Raw genomic sequence first — 21,807 nt, 5'->3', positions numbered from 1 at the left:
GAACACTCCAGATTTAAAACTTGCAGCCATCTTTGTTCATGCAATATCAAATGTTTAGAAAAATACCCCAAACTTCAAAACAACCCATCAAGCTACCAAGAGGAAGGAAACTGTTGCCCCAATCTTATGACCTGATGGATGGTTGAGGGTCCTGATGGGACTGTTCAGAAGGTCGCTCATGGGACAGAGGTCTGGAGTTTACACGAGATCAAGTTTGTGGACCCTCAGACTAGGGTCCATGCTGTCTTCAGTCCATGAGTTCTTGGGTCAGCAGCTTCAAGAACGTGACAGCTAAGCAAGATCCCAACACATGGCTACTTTGGGTTTTGGCCCAAGTTCTCTGTTTCACTCAATTTCCTTTTAAGGAGTATTATTAAGTATTACTGTTTTTGGTGACGATAAGTCATTTTAGTAACCACTATGGGCAGTGGTTTGTAAACAGACATTGACAAATACAAAGAGCAGTGCAATATTTGACCCAGACTTTAAAAGAACAGGAGGCGATGGTGGAAATGAGGTAACTCTTCCCCAACACGTGTGAACAGACAGCTCCTGCTCTTCTAATGCTCTATGTCCATTAGGAGAGAGTAGGGCTTGTCAACAGGATGGTTACATAAAGAAGAAGCTACAGAAGAGAAAAAAGAAAGGTTCAGATTCAAAGTTGATTCTTAAAAGGCTTTAAAATAAAAAAAAGGAGCTTCTCTATAACAAACTGAAGGAACAGTGGTGTGTCAGTAAAAGGATGATCAGTCGAGGTGGGGAGCAACAGCAGTAGAGCTGGCACCAGAGGCCGAGGAAGAAGAGGCTGCCTTGGAATGGGGCGGTGGGGTGCTAATCAGGGTAGAAGGGGATGGGAATGGAGGACAAAGGGTGGCAGAGACGGTGTATGAAGTACAGAATACCACGTGGCAAGCGTCTTGGAGGAGCTGGTGCTGCCCAGATGGTAGCATTTCAAGTCCAGACAAAGCAGGAAAGCATGAGACACTTCCTTCCCTATTTCTTTTATCCAGTATTATAAACATGTGTACATTTGTATATCAAACAGTGACTAAAAAGAACTCACAAAAGGGCACACAATGTTTGGGTAAAAATATATTTTCCCCCACTTTATGTTCTTGGCACTAGTGATATGCATAGATTACCTGTCCACCATGCTCCTACCTCCACAGATACCAAATGACCGAGCCAGTTTGCTACGGGATTACTTTCATACTTGAAAAAAATGATATGCTTCACACCAATACAATTGTTTTAGTTTTTTAAAAAAGACAAGTGTCTAACATGCAGTTTACATATATGACAATTCTGCATTAACACTGAAAGGAGATTACACAAGTTTTAAAAAACACATTGGTTATTTTCCAACAGCAAAATGACAGTGATCTACAACTACAGTTTAAGGCATATCAGCATATTTTAAAATTAAGGAATAGACAAAGTTCTAATGCTGTTCACAGCTTAATCTTCCATTTATTTAAAAAATTCCCTTCATACCTACATACAATCTAGACTTTACGTCAATTCCCCCTAAAGAGTCATCACATACGTATCCTGTCAATGGAACCAAGACTTCTGGAAGTTGAGACTTGACAACTTCAGACACTTGCAAATGGCAAAGCAAAGGGATCTCAATGCACAGTTTTGGTAGGACCACACAGAGACAGTATGACATGAGTTGGTAACAGCTGAAAACCTGATTCAACAGTCTGTATTATGAAACACCGATGGATATGTCAAGCAAGTGAGGAAACCAAGTCCGTCTGTCTGAGGTGCACAAGATATGAGGTGTTATTGCTGGTGAGATCACAAAGCAGAGAAGGAAGATGAGTAACCTGTGCCCAACATTCTGTTAAATGTTCCCCTGGTTAAGGTGTCCTTTCTGGACAAAACCTTCACCAATTAATAAAGAGCCTAAGCTGGGAAAAGGTCGTCTCTCAACTGCCTGTAAATTCGCATAAGTGCTTTTCCATCACATCCTTCTTGAAACTGTTATAGGTATCTAAAGTCCAGAAGAAGCAAAAGCATGGTCATAATGGTTGAACAAAAGATCTGGGGAAGGGCCAGCAAGAGCTGTCTTGGCAAAAAAAAAAAAAAGGTGATCCCTGGTCGTAGTTAGCACAAGGGAAAGATCATTAAACCAGGATCACCAAAAAACTAAGCAGTCATAAAGGCAGTGTAATATGAAAAAAACTTTCTCTTGTTTTTCTCTAGTGGAAGGTAGTAGTTTCTCATTCTAGCTTTACTTACACAGTCAGAACCAAGGACCCTCTGGGACTTCCCTGGGGGTCCAGTGGTTAAGACTTCACACTCTTATTGCTGAGGACTCAGGTTCAATCCCTGGTCAGGAAACTGAAGTCCTGCAGATCACATGGCACAAGCAAAAATAACAACAAAAGAGAACCAAGGACCTTCTGTAATATCCAATGAACCCACAACACTATGTAGAACACAGACTGGGATTGATAATTTCTGACTTCCACACTGACACCAAGGAAAAGTCAAATCTCTGTGTTTCTTGTGAAAAAGAGAGAAATGTGAGCCATTTAAAATACAGTTTTCTTTCTTTTAAAAAAAGAAAACAAAGGCTACTCCAACCAATACCTCCCTACCCCCATCCAGGAAAAAAAAAATAATTCCACCTATCCCATTTGTTTCTCTAAAAAGCCAAAAAGATCTCAAAGGTTTCTTACTACTGTACTTACATGCAAAGGCGAAAGCACATCCAATTAGATTTGAGGGTATCATTTACTCCGTGCAGAGCCAAGGACTACTGTGAAAAAAGGCACAGATACAGAAAGAAGAGAGGGCAGCAATAACAAACCAAACAGGGCTGGGGAGCAGGGGCAGAAAAAAGTTCAGAAGCAACGCAGTTTAAAAAAAAAAAAAGCTTTTATACGTTTCTTTTGACTTTTTATTCCCTGACTCTCCATGATTTGTTTTTCTGTGAAAAATTTAATGGGGGGAAAAAAATCAATCAACAATCTTGGAATCAAAAAGTCAGCTGGATGCCTTTCGCGGTTGGGCTCACTTTAAAAAGGCTTTAGCGATGCATGTAAAATGGTCATTTTCAAGGGATGCATTCTTAGGATTTGGAAGTGTATTTCCTGTTACAAGGCACAAAAATGAGCACACAAGCAATGACTGAAACAAGCATACAGCACTAGTATTCAAGCTTCTGTCTGGTGCACAGCGTCAGCAAATTCAGCCCACGGTTAGAATCAGCATGCCACCTGATGTCTGGCTGCTGCACAGCTAGCTTCAGACTAGAATCATTCAAAAACAAAAGCAGAAACACTGATCCAGGAGCTTCTAAAGCCTGTCTTTATACCTCTATTGCTGCTTCTGGTTTGCAGTTTCTATCCCAGCTGAGTTTGAGCTTCCATGAAAACTGATTCCTTGCTTTGCCTAATTAAGCCTAAATCAGTTCATGGAAGCCCATTCCTTCTTTCCCTAAGAGTTGAGGATAAAGAGAAGGTTGAAAATTTACTGAAATCAACTAGAGACTATTTAAATTTTTTTTTAAAAAGTGTGTATGTGTGTTCTGTTCACTTTATGTATGACTTAATGAAGACCCTTCACCAGGGGATCTTCCTGACCCAGCGATTGAACTTGGGTCTCCTGAATTACAGGTGGATCCTTTACCATCTGAGCCACTAGAGAAGCCCATCTAATGGATGACTAGGGAGGGCCAAAAGGAAAACGCAGGGGTGAAGGGTCAGATTCATATGAAATGTTATTCTTTCAAGTAAGAAGTTGGAGACTATGGAGTCAGAAGCTGGGAGTGTTTGTTTTTATGGGGGTGGGGGGGGGGGATAACTAAGAAACTGAAAGGATAAGCTTCAAGAAGGAAAAGTATAGAAAAGAAATTAGGTATGCTCCTTTCCATACAAATCTGGAATATGTAGTCTATGTCCTGAAATGTGACTAATTCCTAATTCTTGTTGATGGGACAATGGGTCTTAAACGTAGAGGGCAGGTTGAGCGAGTCTTGGTGAGGCCATTCCTTCAAGACAATTGGATTTGAAAGATCAGATGTTCTATTCCTTCATCCCTCTTTTGGCCAAATATCAAAATATGCAAGGAAAGTGGGATGTGAAGTTGGATTTCTGCTTTCTTGACTCATGGGTTTGTGTTATGTCCCTTCCCATTTCTATCTTAAAATGACAAAATCTCCTCAAACTTGTGCCGCAAGATGATACAGTTTATAACAAATTTTCTATTTTAAGTATTTCTGGAAAATTTCTCCTCGGAATTATTGAAAAATGTTACTCAAAGCACTGATATCCTGGAATCAGTCATTAGGCCCTCGCCCTCAGCCTACAGAGAGCAGATTTAGGTGTGTTTATGAAAAGATGGGGTATTGTTAGTAGCAAACAGGTTGCAGAAAGCCCATTAATTTTAGTAGAAGACTCTTCTACTAAGAACGTTGTATGATCAGCCTTGGAGAGGGCTATCTGTGAGAGGGCCAAGGCTGCCCTGACACAAGTAAATATAATCACTGATTTCTTATTACAGGCCAACTTGGCTAGGACTTAAGATAGGGGTTCAGACATGTTTTTAAAGCCATAAGAGGAGACAAACCAGTCTGAACAGATCCACAATCCAGGCCAAATAATGTTATTATAGTAATAATTTTAAAAAATCCATGCAAGGGTAAAAGTCAGGTAAAGCTTACCCACCGTTCTGCCTACATACAAAGCTACCTTGGTTTGGGGCAGGTGAGGAGAAGCAGCAGAAGGCGTTCAGAGCCTTTCCATCATGGAGATGAATAATCAAGAAAAGCAAGTTGTCAGGGCTATTCAGGTTTACAGTTCAGCTGCTGAGGTGATGAGAAGTTTTCCTGTCAGACGTACATGGAGGAATTTAGCCTCCTTCCCTTGGTCCCAAGCAACACTCGAGTCACAGGACAGGCATGCTTGCTGCCGCCACTCTGAACAGGCATAAACGGCAAGTCATTTGCGTTTCCAGAAACAAAGTCCCACTGCACATAGCTTTTGCTGTGACTCCCTTGTTCTATCATTTTCCACCCCCCAACAACATTCAGCAAAATGAGTTAATAGTTATATGGTGTCTGGGGAAGGGGGAAAAATAAAAATAAAAAAATAAAAGGACACAGATGGCAGAGATACAATATTACTGCAAAAGCAGGTGAATGCGGACCATCCTTGGCTTGCCAGGCTTTATGTGAAGCTTGCACTGCAAGTTAAAAAACAAAACAAAAAAGTTAGAAATAATAATAAATTAAAAGAAGGAAAATTAGGAGCGCCAGCACCAGCATTCGGTGATGGTGAATGCTCATGCAATGATTATGGAATCGACAGAAATTAAAACCAAAAATTTGAGTAAGCTATATACTACATGACAAGCAAAAGCAAAATTTTAATACTGAATTAAAGAACACATGGTTAGTTTCCATTTGCAGGTCATTCAGAATTCATGAGTGACTTCTTGAAACCATTACATGTTCTACTGGGAAGATTTGCAGTTTGATTTTTCATTTTCTCAAATAACACAAAACCATGATCTATTCAATTTGGGCATCACAGCAGTACTGAATAGGAGCTGAAAAATTCCATTTCTGAGCTGCTAGAGTCAGAGAATAAATAAATATACAATAAATGTCTTTGAACAAATAATTTGGCGGTTGGAATATAGTGGATGGAGGACATGCTATTGATCTATTTGGGAGGGGGAAAAAAAGGACGATCATTATATGGTTACAGCTATAGCAATGCCAGGAGCCTTCCCCCTCTTAGGTATAAAGCAACACCAAGTTCAAGATCCACACGTCTAGTTTTAGGCAAACCCAAAACATGCAACTTCATTCCTTAGCAAGAATCAAAATATGTTTTAAAAAAGAAAAAAAAATGAGTGGATGATTCTGTAAACTGTCATTATCAGATGCCAGGTATAGTTTTAAAATGAGATTTTAAAACTTTCTTTTTGGAATGGATGCGTCTTTAAACCCCCAAACTGCCGGCTGGCAAAGTTTTCAGAAAAGATGAACACTGTCTACTGAACAACTTACCCTCGGGCACTCCCACCACTGAGGTGTAGCCGCGAGCAAGGAAAGTGACTTGGTGGCCAGAGATGGCAGGAGGTGGGGTCCAGTTAAAGGCAGTACCAGGGTTAGTTCTACCTTGTCTGTAATCTTAGGACATGTTATGTGCTCTCATGCCACTACAGGTCAGGGAGGAAGTACAAAGCCTTACCTACGTTAAAGAGGGAGCGTGTCATTAGAATAGAAAAAAACAAAGGATTTCAAACTATTAGAAAAACTTAGTTAAGCTCTGAGGTGGAAGCATAGCAGGTGAATAAACACGCATCTCTTTTTACGTTTTATCCCTCGAACAGCTCCCATGCTCCTTCTCCAGCTACACAAGGAGGAAAGAGCCTCCCATGTATTTTCAAAGGACTGTTCTAGTTCCCCTGGTCACTGTCTGTCTGTGGTCCTCTCTAACCAAAACTCTCCACTGGCAGTAAGAGAAGTAATTTTTTTTCCCCACTTTTACACTTCCGGCCTCCAACTGGCAATTGCTTTCACTGTTCAAATGGGAAAGTGAGCTTAAGTTCCTAGAAGAAGTTACCAAAAAGTTCGTGCTGTTGTCAGGCACAAAATCTGGTGACTCTTACACACCAAATTAAGTCTAACCCTATTAATAATAACTGAGAATGTATAAATAAGGCTAAAATAGAATTCACACACACTTCACATAAACTTGAAAAGCATTATAAATTTCTAAGGCCCAAGGCTGGGAAGAAAATAACCTAAAACGTTCTAAAGGATAAGAAAAACCTCCTTACATGGAGAAGTCTGTTATTAGAGAGACTGTTGAAAATGGAGGCACAATGCTGATCAGCTCTTGGAATATTTATTGCTTAAAGGCACATCCAGTATAAATGAGATATCCTTGGAACACTGCTGGTCTTTTATAAACATTTTTAGTCCTAAAACATGTACCTTTATGCACTTTGTGCTTCAGGGTAAGAAAACTTGACTTTGGGTTTCCTAAAACATGAGTCAGCAGCTTTTTTCTATTTCGTTCAGGCCTATAGATGTGTGTACACACACACACACACACACACACACACACACAACCTATTTTTATCCTGGGTTGGTTTGGATCAACAAGGGTATGATGCCAAATGGCTTTCGTTGTGTCTTCCCTAAAGGAATCACCAATCTCTGACTGCATGGGGATCGTCACCATTAGTGACCGACACTGCCCCCAACGTGTCGAGCGACTACAAAGCGCATTCTTCAACTGGATTATAATCTAGGCAGCTGTCACTCAGAATTAATACAGCATGACTCAATTTTCAGCCCCTGGAGTCCTTCGATCACTTGGGTCTGTACCAACCCCATTCAACACCACAGCTCACCTACACTGACTACCTTCTATTGCTTAGAAAATCTGCTTGCTCCCCTGCTCCCTTCACACATTGCTTGCTGGCTCAGAGCTTGGAAAGTCAAGGTCTGCAGAGGAGAACTGCAAACTCTCTGCATGTCACTGGAGCAGTGCATGTTGGTTTCTACTACAGACAACATAACAGTATTCCTTGCGGGGGCAGGTCTGCACACTGACCAAGATGAACACCTCACTGCCGTGCTCACTGTCCACTGATCAGACCTGACGACTGCGCAGGCTCCAGCCTGTCTGCCATATTACATCTAAGAACGTAATTTTCTGCCTTCTCCAGTACCAACATTTTTAGTGTTTACTTAGTTGTCAGCCTCTCCCCTGGCACCTTAGCATCTGAGGGCGGAGAGCAAGAATCCTGAAACATGCTCTGAGTTGGCTCCTCACTGCCCTCAGAGGGTCATGTATTAAACAAAGAGGGTGGCACCCATGGGCTCACCACCCGGCCGCCACTAAGGTTTTCTTCTAAGGTAACTTACTGACCACTGTGCTTACTGTCAGACCAACAGTAATTGTCATAAAACGGCACCCTTGAGTCTTTCAGGTGATTTCCATAAAGCTTCAAATTACAGGAGAATTTCAAGGCAGGCCCAAACCCCCCACTGGCTTCAGGCCACTGCTGCTGCAATATCATAGGGAGTGATAACTCAGGAGCAGAGTCTGACCCCTCAGCACATTAAATCAAGGCTATATTAAAAAGAAATTTCTTTGTGTGTGTGGATACAGGTATGTCTTGAGAGCTGGTGGAAGTGTCTTAATAGGATGGGCATTTTGATTTCATTTTCACAATAAAACAATTCATCATCTTGTTCAGAGGAAAACTAGTGGCCACTGGCAGTTCTTCTGAATCTTTCATTTTGGGAACAAGACGGTCAATGACTGGCTTCTCAAGCCTTACAAGAGAGAATAGAAAAATAATTCTAACAATCATAATTTTAGGATGCTCTTTCATCCAGAGCCAGGAGGATTGTCTCCAGAGAGTAGTGAAGAGAAACACACTGTCTTCTCGAGAGTCCTAGTATTGGTGCAGAAGATGCTACTGGAGATGACAGGTGGCTCCAGTCCTGATTGCTTGATCGTGTGGTCAAGTTTTAGACATGAGTGTTTGTGTACCCTTTAGATATACTTTAAAAACCTTTATCGTCTCCCCTGCACTGTAGAGAAAATACTTGCTTTTATCTTTCTGGTAACAGACCAGTTTCCAGTCTGCAAACGGGAAAAGTAGAGACATGCAAGAGGAATAAACTGTTAGAGAGCCCCGCTGCGTGGGGGTGACACCGCTTACTTTTTCTTATCCTTGTCTTTCTTGGTTTGCTGGGCCCCAGACTGTTGGGCCTGGGATTGGAGCAACTGGGCGGCTGCCTTCTTCTTCTGGAAATTGTTCACCTCCTCCTCCAGCTCCTTCTTCTTGTCTTCCACTTTCTTCTTCTCTTCTTGGTGTGTCCGCTTGAGGAGGTCGAATTTCTCGTGGAGCTGAAAAGGAGAGGAGGAGAACAAGCTTGAGGGAAGGGCTGGGATGCTTGCTGGTCTAAGGCTGCTTGCATATGTTCAGAAACACACACGTGGTGCTGCCTGTGGTCCAGTTCCCAGAGGGGATCTGGATCTAGGGCTGAACCAGGCAGAGGTCTGAAGGGCATCCTGTGGAGCCCTGTGCTCTATTGAGACTTGGATCCCTTAGGACTAAGAGAAATCTCTGTGCAGTTTTTCGGATAACAGAATACAGTCATCGTAAAAAGCATAAAGAAGAAAATTAAAATCATCCATGCTCCTAGTAAGAAACTTACCTAATGATAAGAGTAGTTCTTTTCAAAATAGATAATACATATTTACTTGGAGACTTATATAATGACTACAGATAGACGTATACAGACTATTCAAATAAAAAGAGCATGTAGAGAAATTTCTGAACCTTGACAAACTAAATTTAGAAAAATAACACAATGCAGAAACAAAAACAGGGGGAGAGGGAAGAAGGGCGGGTGGGGAGGCAGGAAGAGAAAGGGAAGGAGGGACGGAGGGAAACGTCCTCACTGAATGATTCTAGATTTTTTACCCAGCATTCACTTGATACTTAAAGCCAACAGCAAATAAGGCTCAACTTTCCTTTCTCTGCAGCAAAACTATGTTGAGTACTTAGCTATTAAGTAAACTCTAGGTTTTTCATTATCTACCATCAAAGCAAACCTATGTCTTTCTCTCAGTGGGATAAGTGTTACTCAGAAATCCATGAGGCCCGATTCCAATTGATGTCCATACAAACAGACTCATAAATTTTAATGTACCTCAGTTTATCTTTTAACAGGAGAAAATGAGTAATATTCATTAAGCTATATCAGCTAAAGAATTGGGTCATTTTAAAATCTGAACAGAATTGATTCCTTCATTCTAAACTCTTTGAAAACTCTTACTGTATTGAAAATATTACTTAAGATGAAAACAAATTACTCATTACCATGTGAAATAATTCATATGTCTGAAAATGTTCAGTTATTTATTTTACAATATACTATGCATACATTTAGCAGTATATTTAGGGTATTATGTATAAGAAACAAATACAAATAAAAAGGATACATTTACATTTAATTAAGTGATCTTAAAAGCTTCCACACTACATTAATCTGCTGCTGCTACTGCTGCTAAGTCACTTCAGTTGTGTCCGACTCTTTGTGACCCCATAGACAGCAGCCCACCAGGCTCCCCTATCCCTGGGATTCTCCAGACAAGAACACTGGAGTGGGTTGCCATTTCCTTCTCCAATGCAGGAAAGTGAAGAGTGAAAGTGAAGTCGCTCAGTCGTGTCTGACTCTTAGCGACCCCATGCAGCCTACCAGGCTCCTCCATCCATGGGATTTTCCAGGCAAGAGTACTGGAGTGGGGTGCCATTGCCTTCTCCAACATTAATCTAATGGCAACTAAATTAAGTTCTTGGTTTAATTTAAATAATAGGGGCATATATGTTTATATAATCAAATATATGTTTATCTGTGCAGTTTTAGGCAGATTTTGTGTGCTTAAACTATTTTAAAGTGGTAATGATTTAGTGTGTGTGCTTAATCATTAGAAAGAACTTCCATATCAAAAGTGATAGACCAAAAGCTCTAATTTGTATTTTAAGAAACTTCTCAAAATAAAACTAATATAATCAATAAATACTGCTTAAAAAAATTTTTTTAAAGAAATAAAAAAGAAATCCAGAAAGCAGTTACCCTGGCCTGGAACTACAAGGGCTTTGGGATCAGGCCTAGAGATATAAGATCTAGCTTTAGTCTTGGCTTTGCTGCTAAGTTGGTATGTGACGGCATAAACCCCTTAATTTTTAGGACACTCAGTGTTGCCATCTGTGAAACAGGAATGAGACTGGCTGTCCTGCTCTTCACACCAGGCTGGTAGGCCACTCCTCTGATAGAATACACGTGGCAAGTGCTTATCTCCTCTGTCTCCCCTGGACACAGGACAGATGGCTCACCTCTTTCTCCGCCTCTTTAAGTTCAGCTTCTTTCTCCTTCACTCTCATGACAAACATCTGTCTCATCTCTTCTTCTTTCTTCTGAAGTTCTCCCAGAAATTCATTCCTTTTGGCTTCATATGTCTCCTGAAGACTACTCAAAAGCCACAAACCAAGGACAGTGTTGTGAAGTTGCATGATAAGACATTTCAGTTCAAACAATTTCTACCCAACTGCTTCCTCAAAATAGATAAGGCTGCAGCTTACCAGGTTCAGGGACACATAAAATGGCACTATCTTTTTTTAATTATGTGAGGATCAGAAAGACAAGTGTATCGGAACCAGAGATGTGGCAGTAAGCACAGAATAGCACTAACGCTGATGTTGTTTAGTCGCTACTCTTTTGGGACCCCATGGACTGTAGCCCGCCAGGCTCCTCTCTCCATGGGATCTCCCAGGTAAGAATACTAGAGCGGGTTGCCATCTCCTTCTCCAGGGGATCTTCCCCATTCAGGGATCAAACCCGAGTCTCTTACACGGGAAGGTGGATTCTTTACCACTGAGCCACTAGGGAAGCCCCTAGCACTAATGGGATGCCTCTTACTGCCCAGGCTGTCTGCTGTGTATATTCACACAGGGTCAGCCTGGGCGGGCCGGTGTCTCCCAGATGAGTACCAGGTGGACACTGAAGACATGATTAGAATTTTAGAAGGTTAGAGGGGGTGTGGGGAAAGACGTGCATTGGCACTGGAGCCAGACAGAGCCATCAGAGCTGGTTTGGGGTTCACAGCAGTTTACTGACTGATCTGAGGAAGGGCACAGCCTCGCAGCTCAATGTTGTCTACATAAATGTGAATACAATGCCTTCCAGGGATATGATTATGGGAGGTGAATGTGGGCAGACCGAGAAAAGCATCTGACATAACATTAGTGCTGGATAAATGTCATCTCCCCCACTCAGCTCCCTCCAACCCCCCAGTTTAGAAAACAGACTCAGTGAACCATTTAAAGAGACAATAGTATATCTAAAGATATTATAGAAAATTACTACTCTTCAAGTGATATTATGAATTGTAAACAGAGCAGGGAGGAGTTTTACTTTAAACCTCATCCACCTCCTGACTGTCTACAGAACTTAGGGCCCAATATTTTAAAGCAAATGCCATGGACTCAGTTTCACCTCCAAATCAGAACAAATATATTTACAGAAAAAGCACCGTTGGTGGCACAACTTAGAAAAACAGACACCCACACCCACTCACACAGAGAAACATTTGTGGGTAAATTATTATTTCTAGCTCTCCCTTGAACTATCCCTAGAACAAGAGTTGTTACAGTAACACAGGTCTGCAGAGCTGTCCACCTTTACCCAGGGACCACTTTCATCCATAGAGCTGGTTCCAAAATGCAGAGCACCTGCGGATGACCCCAGGCTCCATGTGGAGCCACCCCAGCATTCACACTTGTCCATGCAGAAGGAGGAAAAGGACATGCAAGGGGGGGGGGGGGGGGGCGCGGGCGGTGGATAGCAACATACTTACAAATATCTTAATTAGGTTTGTTTCTATTTCTATAATCAGTGCTCTTACTGACTGCTGAAAAAATCAGTTCTCCTGCCCTCAAGTGTATCAACACTACCTACCCAGTAATGGACAATTAGCAGTCTCAAGTTTCTGGAGGTATATTTGGCTTTCACATTATCTTAGAACACAAAAGCAAGTGTAGCCAACATTAGTGCTGGCTAACAACAGCAATATTTGGACTTGACATTTAAACTCTACAGCCACAGATACAGAGAAATGCGTGGGATAATAAAGGTACAAAATAATTTACAAATTTGATTTTGTTTGCTAGCTTCCAGTAAACTCTTCAACAGCATTACTTGGGTCAGAATTGCCAAAGGCAGAGGATGACCTGTCCCTGCTATTAAATTTTTGGAGGGAACCCAGTTTTTGTTGATTTTAAGATAATGAATATGTCTCCCTTTCCTAACAAGCAGTGGAACACCCACTGGGTTTGCCAAAAAGTTTCATTTGGGTTTTTCTGTTAAGATGTTAGGAAAAAATCCAAATGAACCTGTTGGCCAAGCCAATATTATAGAAACACTATCAAGAAACATGACCCAGAATGTGTTCCAAAGACCACTAATTTCAAGAAATCTTCAAAAGAAGGGACCCCAGGTTGAAAGAAAAAAAGGAAGGTGCAATGTGTGACCCTGACCTCTCTTTAGGAGAGCCCCAGAGTGCAGGAGCTCCCAAGACCTGCAGCACGTCAGCACTGCCTGGGTAGGTTTTATTGGACTTTTCTAAACTCCACTCCTGGAGATGCTGTCTCAGGATGTCCGACAAAGGCAAAGCAATCTCTGTACTTCTTAAATGCTTCCAGGTGACTGGACAGTAACTAGTATGCCAACCAAGGCTTAAGTGCTCTGAAAAGGCCTTTAGTTTCCAAACAAAACAAAAACCTGTTTAAACTGATTAACTTAGAGCTCTCCAAATCTGTTTCATCATGGAAAGTTTTGTTAAGTGACCCACAGAGAGAATCTCCTTTGGGTAACACTACTAGGAATTCTGAGAACTCTCAAAATGACTCTGCCTTCGCCAGTCCCATACACAGCCTAGCCTAGGCTCCCGTTTTGGGAAATCCATTTTCAAACTGAGTCATGACCCAGTCGAGGGACTTAACCCATCTGTTAAAAAGTTTAGAGACTAGGACAGAAAAAAAAAAAAAAAATGCAGTGCAAACACGAACAGCAGATATTGTTTTGTGCAATATGTATACTGGATCATGATGTAGAACGTATTCCATAGTGAAGTTTGCGGCCCCAAGTTGGAAAACGCATATCCCAGAGAAAGGATCGAGTGATGCTGCTGCAGCCAGATGATCTGGACACTGGCTGCTTATGAGACAGCTGCATCCGGGGACAGGAAGCGGCTCTGGAGCTCTGACACTGGAGATGACAAGCAACATGCTGGAAAGAGAAACCCCACTCCAAGGAGTCCAGTGCAGTAAGTTTCTTAGATATGCATTCACAGATGACACTCCCCAGGCACGTGCAGAAATCCATGTGTGAACGAGAGACACTGGACAGCCTCCCCAATGCCTCCAGCCAGTGAACCCCAAGGAACTGGCCCTATAGTATATCCACTCAGACACCTAAGGGGATGACACCTTTTGCAATTTTTAGCTCTTCCAACTTCATTTGTAATTGTACTTACTAATACACTTTTCCAAGGGAGAAGTGAACAATATTTTCATGAGGCTTTAAGCCAGCCTGAAACACAGGCTTTTCTCTTCTCATTTCCTCTCAACAGGTCTGAGTAGAAGATGGCTCTGCCCACGGAGGTCAAGGCAAAGGAGAACAAGCACTGACACTCCGGCCCATCCTTCACTCAGGGTAAGTCACGCAGCGCGGCTCTCCCCGTCAGGTCTCGTGGACCACCAGGGGAGGGCAGGCTGGAGTCCCACACGTCACCGCGGTTAGTGGAGGAATGTACACACGAAAATGCGTCATCCTCACAACCACACTGGGAAGTGGGTATTATTATCACCACACGTTTCATAGATGGAGAAACTCAGACACGGAGGAGCTCAGTAATCTGTGCAGGTCACACAATGAAGAAATGACGGAGCTGGGACAGGCGCCTCGGCCACCTAGCTCAGGTGGGAGCTCACCTCCCACGGCCGGAGAAGCGAGGCTTTGGTGCTCCTAAAAACAAAGACGTCTCAGGGGGCTGCAAACTGTGTGGCCTCGAGAGAAGGGCAGTAAAGCAGCACTATATAGGACCTGACAGGCAGAGCGCAGGAGAGGGTGGTGTTCAGAGGCGTGCAGGAGAGCTGGGAAGATGGCAGTGGCGTCCAGGAGACGAGCGGCAGAGACAAGACCCATCCCCTCTTCTGTGAACAGCCCGCCCCCACTTCTTCCCCAAATGCCAGCCAGAAGGGGGCCGGGGTATGAGGGACCTGAGTCCTGGGAAGGCACGGGTGCTCTGGCTGGAGTGAAGCATGAGCTCCAAGGCTGCAGGGCAGCAGGTGGGAAAGATGCGGACCAGAACAAGCAGGAAGGGACTTTCCGGGTGGTCTCCAGGCTCCCAGTGCAGGGGGCCTGGGTTCGATCCCTGGTCAGGGAACTAGATCCCACAAGCTGCAACCAAGACATGGTGCAGCCAAAATAAACATTTAAAAACAGAAAAAGCAGGTTGACACCTGGAGATGTGTATGCACAGTGACAGAGAGAAAGAGTCTGCCACAAGACAAAAGAGACAATACTCTGAATGCAGGCAGGTTGAAGGACAGTACCAGGCACAGACTCGGCTTCTGTGCCAGGGACTCACTTCCAAGGCTCAAATGTGGCCTGTCCCTGAACTCACCTGGCTCCTGGTTTGGTGTAATACTTAGGGGAGCCGCCACTCATGAGCCTCGGCTTTACAGACCTCTCTTTATTTTATGAATATGTGGTATAAACACAAGTGGCGCCCAGACGGGAGGGTGGCCTTCACTGTACCCCTGAGAAGGAATTCTCTACTTTGAGAACATAAAAACCTGAGTCCTTCACTGATACTCCTTCAACCTCACCCTAAACGCACAGGGAAAAAATGTCTTCTCTGAGCATCCAGGCGTGATGACTTTGATGGTGAAATCCCAGGAAATCCCTCAGATTAACTGTGGCTTTTGCTTTTCCTTAACTGTGTCATCGTTCACGCAGTGAACCCTCAGGGTCAGGCCCACAGGAAGTGCCCAGGAGGCTGGAAACTCCTCCAGGAGAGAGGCTGGGCTCTTTGTAAAGTGGTGGTTTCCAAGGAAAGGAAAACCAAGTTCATTTCGCCTTACAACCTGCCAAGACTTGTGATTCAGAGTTGACTTTTACATTCCAAGGATCTTGCCTGCACCTAGAGGGCCACCTGAGGTTGAGTGAGTGGGTCTCCAAGAGGAGAAACTGCTTCCAGGGTTCCCAGGAACTGAGGTGATGGGAGATGTTTATTTATAGGTCTACTTCTGTTTCTTATTTTCTTATACAGGGAAGACAGTAAAGGTTTTGGTGATACAGATATATTGGGTTGGCCCAAAAGTTCACTGGGGTTTCCATACCATCTTACATAAAAACCCAAATGTTTTGGCCAACCCAATATTATATATTTCCTGCTTTTTTGTCCTCAAAAAGGAACCCTCGGGCCAGTAGAAATGGAACCAAATGGGGAAGGGGAGATGTGTGAATAAAGCATGTTCTCTCCAAGTCTCAAGGACCTCCACCGCCGGACTGGGAGGCCGAAGCAGTGGGCTGTGAAAACCACAGGATACTGGCCTGGGACGGCCAAATGCAAATGAGAGGGACAACTTCAGTGAGTCCAGACTCCTGCATCTTCCCACACATAGAGAAGCACTAAATTCCTTCACTTAGGTTACCTAGTTTTCTTTAATTAACAATGATCACTGCCATCTATGGGGTCGCACAGAGTCGGACATGACTGAAGCGACTTAGCAGCAGCAGCAGCAGTTCAGACCACCTGCCCTTTGTGGCAAAACTTCTATATAACCTGATGGATCCTCCCCTCATCTCCTCAGAGCAGTTCTCTCAGGGTTACTTGAGATGCTGTCTCCTGGGCTTGAAGTCCCACCAAACATTAAAACATAACCCTCCACTTTTAGGATGGGAATATCTTTTTTAGAGCCACGCAGCCACACCTGTTCTTTTCGTTAGGGCTTCTGGCTGCTTCATCTTCTAAGGGTGGAACTGAACGACTGGGGCAGAGACTGCACTGCTCATAGAATCCACCGCATTGATGTCCTTGGGGGCACATTCTGGAAAAAGTACTCCTACCAGATCTTACTATCCCCGGATCCAGCCCAGTTCCTCATTTTACAGATAAAGAACCTGAAGCCCAGACAAGAAGTCCGGTGGTAGCAGGACCAAGACTTGAACCCAGACTGATGCCCCCTCACCCTTCAGCACTGTCTGGGTTTGAATGAGAGTGGAGGCACATGGGTCCCATTGTTCTGTGGTTCCTTCTGTTCCATGTCTATGGGGGTGGCAGGGCGGGGAGGGATGAGGAGAGAAAACCTCTATGGAAAAAATAAAGATGGCCTCTGCCACTATCAAATACCATTTTCCTCCAGCTTAATAAGCAGGACTGTGTTGAGGCTATTTTGGGGTCAAGTTTCTATCAGCTGAACCTGTATACACAAAAAGGGATCCTCTACGCTGCCTCAGAAAGCACATTCCCGTGGTGGAAGACGGTCAGTTTCACAAGCCCCCAGGGCAAGACTACATGGTGCAAACCTGGCTAAAAGTGAACATCTCGGTTAGAAGCCCTTTGTCTGGGGTCTCCACTCATTCTCGCAGGATACACAGGAGTACTCTACCAGGAAACCATCCCAGATCTCACAAAACTATCTCTAAAGCGATTCCAAGAAAATAACCTCCTCCCATCCTAAAGGCAGCTCAGATCCCAGGGACAGTCTGCCACACGGCACGCAGGCTGCCTCGGGCATATTTTGGGAGGTAAATGTGTGGCCAGCCGGCTCCTAGACATCCAAGTGTGAGTTACAGGTCAGCCACAAAAGCAAAGGAAAACAGTCTTTTCCAATGAACTGTAGCCCCCAATTGGTACAGCCATAGAACAGACACCTCGTATCACCTCAACTCAAATCCCCATTAAGAAACTACAAGAGGGACTTCCCTGGTGGTCCAATGGCTGAGAGTCCACCTGCCAGTGCAGGGGACACAGGTTCCATCCCTGGTCTGGGATGATCCCACATGTCTCAGGCCAACAGGTCCTGAATCTGTTCAGGCAACTACTGAACCGGAGCGCCCCAAGTGCTGAAGCCCGTGCGCCTAGGGCCCGTGCTCCAAAACAGGAGAAGCCACCGAAAGGAGAAGCCCGTGAACTGCAATTCGAGGGAGGACCTCGCTCAACACAACTAGAGAAAGCCGGTGTGCAGGAACAAAGACCCAGCACAGCCATAAGTAAGTAAATACGTATTTAAAAAGAAAAGGAACTGTATGAGTTCAGTATGGAAAAGTGATTCTCTCCTGTACCAGGAGGTGGAGAATCTAGCCCAGTAGCCCACCTTCCTCGGCCTGGCTGACCCTTCCCCACCACTGGGTTCTCACCGGGCCTGGCCTTTGCTGGGCCACTAACTCTCTGGCTCACAAAACCTGGGATGCAGAAGTGCATGGGGTTGCAAAGAAGCAGACATGACTTAGCGACTGAACAACAACAACAAAACTCTGCATTGATCTCCACACTCTCGCCTTCACATTTTTCCTCTTCATCTCCATCCATCAACGGTGTGGGGAAATACATAACAGACATTCTGTAAGTTATTCCCTTTCCTACTCACTCGTGTTCTTAGAACTGTATGGATTCACTGAAATCTAGTAAGAGCACTGCCAAAATAGGACTGCTGGCAAGGTTCAACCTTAAATCTGTCTGGCAAAAATGAACAGGGCCAACTGTAATGAGCAGCAACACCTTTATAAACGCCTGAACCAGGTCCTATGCTTCTGTGAGTGTAACAGGGTTCAAAACTCACGCCCATCACTTCCAACTTGGGCAGGTTATGGTGCCTTCGCTTCCTCGACTGTAAAATGAGGATGCAGGAATGACATCAGGAACATCAGTTACTCGAGGTGATACAGACAAAGTGGTACTGCAATGCCGGGCAATACGTGCTGTTAATCTGCCTTCGCCTGACCCCCTCCCGCTTGGATATCTCAATCCAGTGAGTGTTTCTGTGATGTACCAGCACATCCCAGAGACTGCTGCCTGGGGGAGCTGATTGCTAGGTGCCCGCATACCTGAAGGGCTTGCTGTCAGGGTCAGTGTCCTTGAAGCCCATCTCCTCGAGCTTACAGCGCCGATACAGTTCATAATGGCGGGTGTGAGTCTGTTCTCGTAAATCTTCCATGTTCACACGGATCAGCATTTCTCGGAGTTTCACAAAGTCACAGTGGTTTTCATTCTCCACTGTGAGAGATGGGGAAGAAGGCAGGGAGGGTTCTCAGCAGCCATGTCATTAAGATCTGAAGTGATGCTTCTGAGATGTTGTTACCATGGCTACTGAAACCTCTGAGGTCTCAAGGTCACCCGAGGATCCTCTACTGGATCCTCCTTCCCCCCTTAACATAGACAGGATTTCTGACATCGGTGATGACTGTGACTGATGATGAGGGTGACCGCTGAGTGCATACTGACTGCTGAGTGCAAGGCACCCTAGGAGGAGCTCTGCAAATACTGTCTCGACTCTGTAACAATTCTGCCAAGCAGGCTACGTGACTCCTGCCCCCCAGATGCAGAGCATGGTTCTGATGAGCAGGCTGACCTCCCAGACAGATGGAGCAGAGTCTACATCCAGACCTTGTCACATCTGGCAATTTCTACCCCTCCATGCTGTCAGGACCTGTACAAGGCAGCTTTTATGTACCACCTCCTTTAATTTTACCAACAACTTGTTGCTGTTGTTGTTCAGTCACTAAGTCGTGTCCGACTCTTTGCAACCCCATGGACTACAGTACACCAGGTTCTCCTGTCCTTCACCATCTCCTGGATTTTGCTCAGATTCATGTCAATTGAGTCAGTGATGCCATCTAACCATCTCATCCTCTGCCACCCCCTTCTCCTTTCCATCAACAACATGAAGAACGTCTTCTTATTGCAAAGAATTTAGGAAGATTCATAAACACTAGAATTTTCCTAAACATCTCAAAGGTACTGTGGTTTCTCAGTTCTCATAGATTTGCTGCCTTTATTCAGAACAAGAGGACTGATATATCTTAAACTGATGAAGGAACTTTCTTTCTGCAGCCACCCTACTTAATCCATAGCATTGGATAACCTCCTTCACAACACACAAGGGCAGGCAACAGAATCAGAGACCTCGCCCAACAAAGTGACACAGGAAAAAATATCTTCAGGTTAGAGACTGTGGTCATGTCCCCAAGTGCCAATTACAGGTCACTTATTCTCATAATTCTCAGATACTAACTGAGAAAACATTTCATTAGAAGACAATTTTTCAGGAGATAATGGAGAAACAAGTATCATGTTTGCAAGAAACTGTTTGCAGCTTTCTGATACTTGGCTGATGAAACTGGTTCAAACTCCCAGGGAAGAACTCTCTTCGCTCAGGAATTTATAGTAAATTCCCCACACCACCCAGCATTCCTGACGGGCTGCCTCGTGGGCACAAAGCCTCTGCAGACACTTCTCTCTGTTGTGTACTGGCCTCCCCATTTCTTTCCTTCCTCCACGACTGCCAGCGGCCCCCTTCCATCCGCCCATGTCGAGTTCCCGCATGGTCACTCTGAGGGTGACAGCTGAGGACCACCTTCGCTGTGATGCCCACGTACATACCCTGCACCACACCCCAGGGGTACTGCCTGGCCTTCGCCATCTTGTTGCCGATCTTCACCTCTTCAGTGCTGCCGACCACCGCAAAAGGGAGGTGGACCTGCCAGCAACAGAGGACAGAGTGGTTACCCTCCCCAAGCGGCAAAGATGGGCCCCCCATGCCTCCAAACCTCCCACAGGCGTCTCCTTGGGGCAAGAGGAAAGGCGGAGTGAGGGCAGACGAGGGAGGGGGCTCAACAGCCCAGTCAGGGTAGGTGTCATGGATCCGACCCTCCTGCAACCAGCTCCTGAAGCTCTGATGTGGGCTAGACTCCGGGGCAGATGGGAGTCTTTGCAATTATATGTATGGTAAGTGAGGGAACTCCAGTGTCTGACAGTAGCCACTGATCTATGCTCATCTATGTGATTAAGAGCACTTGATGTGAGGCTGATTAAGAATAAATTTTTAATTTTATTTACTTCTAATTCAATTACACTTAAAAGGAAGCAGTGTGATTCCCTTAATTACAACTTTATGGTTTTGGTAGGACTGCACTTCACTTGGCATCAAATTCAAATCTTCTAAAAAAAAAAAAGAAGAGGAAGAAGCAGTTATGTCAATGTGGACATAAACGTGAAGGAAAATTACTCTTTTGGGTACTTTTTTCATACTGAAAAACTTTGAAGTATGAGAGGAGTAAGTTAGGCAGGTGTCCAAGTTGGGATGTATGTAACTGTGAAATGTACATTCGGGAATTCCCTGGTGGTCCAGTGGTTAGGACTCTGAGCTTTCATTGCCATGGCCTGGGTTCAATCCCTGGTCAAGAAACTAAGATCCTGCAAGACTTGCAGTGCAGGCAAAAAAAGACAAAAAAAAAAGAAAGAAATACACACACACACACAGAAATGAAATTTTTGACATATTAGGTTAAATAAGTTCTTAAATTTATCTTCTTACTTTTTAAAAATGTGGCTACTGGAAAATTTTAAATTCCTTGTGTGGCTCATGTTTTATTTCTATTGATCAGCGTTGCTTTTGACAGGTGATCACTGCACAAAATTCAATTGAGAAAATTACTGGCTCAGGCTTTGCCCCCAGACTCACCTTGAGCAGAGCTGCTATATAAGATACCAGGCTGTACCACGCTCTGTGCCACGTTGGTTTATTTGGTAACTATGGCTACATTCTGGGGTGAAAACAGTGATTCCATATTTTTCCTATTGGCAGGTAAGAATAACATTTGAAATGGCTGATCTTGGATTTATTGCTGATAAATAATAAATCAGTAATTATTTACTGATTTACTGCTCCCCGATGCAGGGTCCTTCTGCTACAGATAAACTGAGAAAGATGATGCTTTTAAAGCCGAATCCTCTCCCACAGAGAGCTTGGCAGAACCCTTGGCCCAGGTTGCCCAAGTGCTATTCTGTCTGGCGCTCATGGTACTTATATTTTCCAGTTGATTTCTCACTGTGGACGAAGGGAAGAAAGCACATCTTCTTCCCCAGCATCTGGAACTGCAGAGTGTTCCCTAGAGTTGGGGCAGCAGGACCCTTGCAGCCCACACTATGATGTCGCGACCTAGGAAACCACCTGCTCCGTCAGCGC

At 44.1% G+C, this 21,807-nt stretch overlaps 1 protein-coding gene across 9 annotated transcripts in view; it reads right to left on the bottom strand.

Moving 5' to 3' along the window:
- SEPTIN11 (septin 11) overlaps positions 1-21,807 on the bottom strand; it is a 145,528-nt gene that overhangs the window by 8,719 nt on the left and 115,002 nt on the right. For 2 of the 9 annotated variants that reach the window (XM_070791635.1, XM_019962970.2), the window contains exons 6-10: positions 20,223-20,319; positions 18,668-18,836; positions 10,891-11,023; positions 8,707-8,894; positions 1,080-2,770 (exon numbers count right to left, since the gene is read on the bottom strand). In XM_070791635.1, coding sequence (XP_070647736.1) covers positions 2,746-2,770; positions 8,707-8,894; positions 10,891-11,023; positions 18,668-18,836; positions 20,223-20,319 — 612 coding nt within the window. In that variant the 3' untranslated portion in view covers positions 1,080-2,745. Of the gene's footprint in view, positions 1-12; positions 626-1,079; positions 5,197-8,706; positions 8,895-10,890; positions 11,024-18,667; positions 18,837-20,222; positions 20,320-21,807 lie in introns of those variants that run through there. The other 7 variants (XR_011567238.1, XM_019962971.2, XR_011567239.1 and 4 more) reach the window with 7 other exon arrangements.

The sequence above is a fragment of the Bos indicus genome, chromosome 6 (assembly GCF_029378745.1).
Source record: "Bos indicus isolate NIAB-ARS_2022 breed Sahiwal x Tharparkar chromosome 6, NIAB-ARS_B.indTharparkar_mat_pri_1.0, whole genome shotgun sequence".
Classification (NCBI taxonomy): Eukaryota; Metazoa; Chordata; class Mammalia; order Artiodactyla; family Bovidae; genus Bos; species Bos indicus.
The sequence above is the reverse complement of the archived record's forward strand: the minus strand, read 5'-3'. Positions and strand labels throughout refer to the sequence as shown.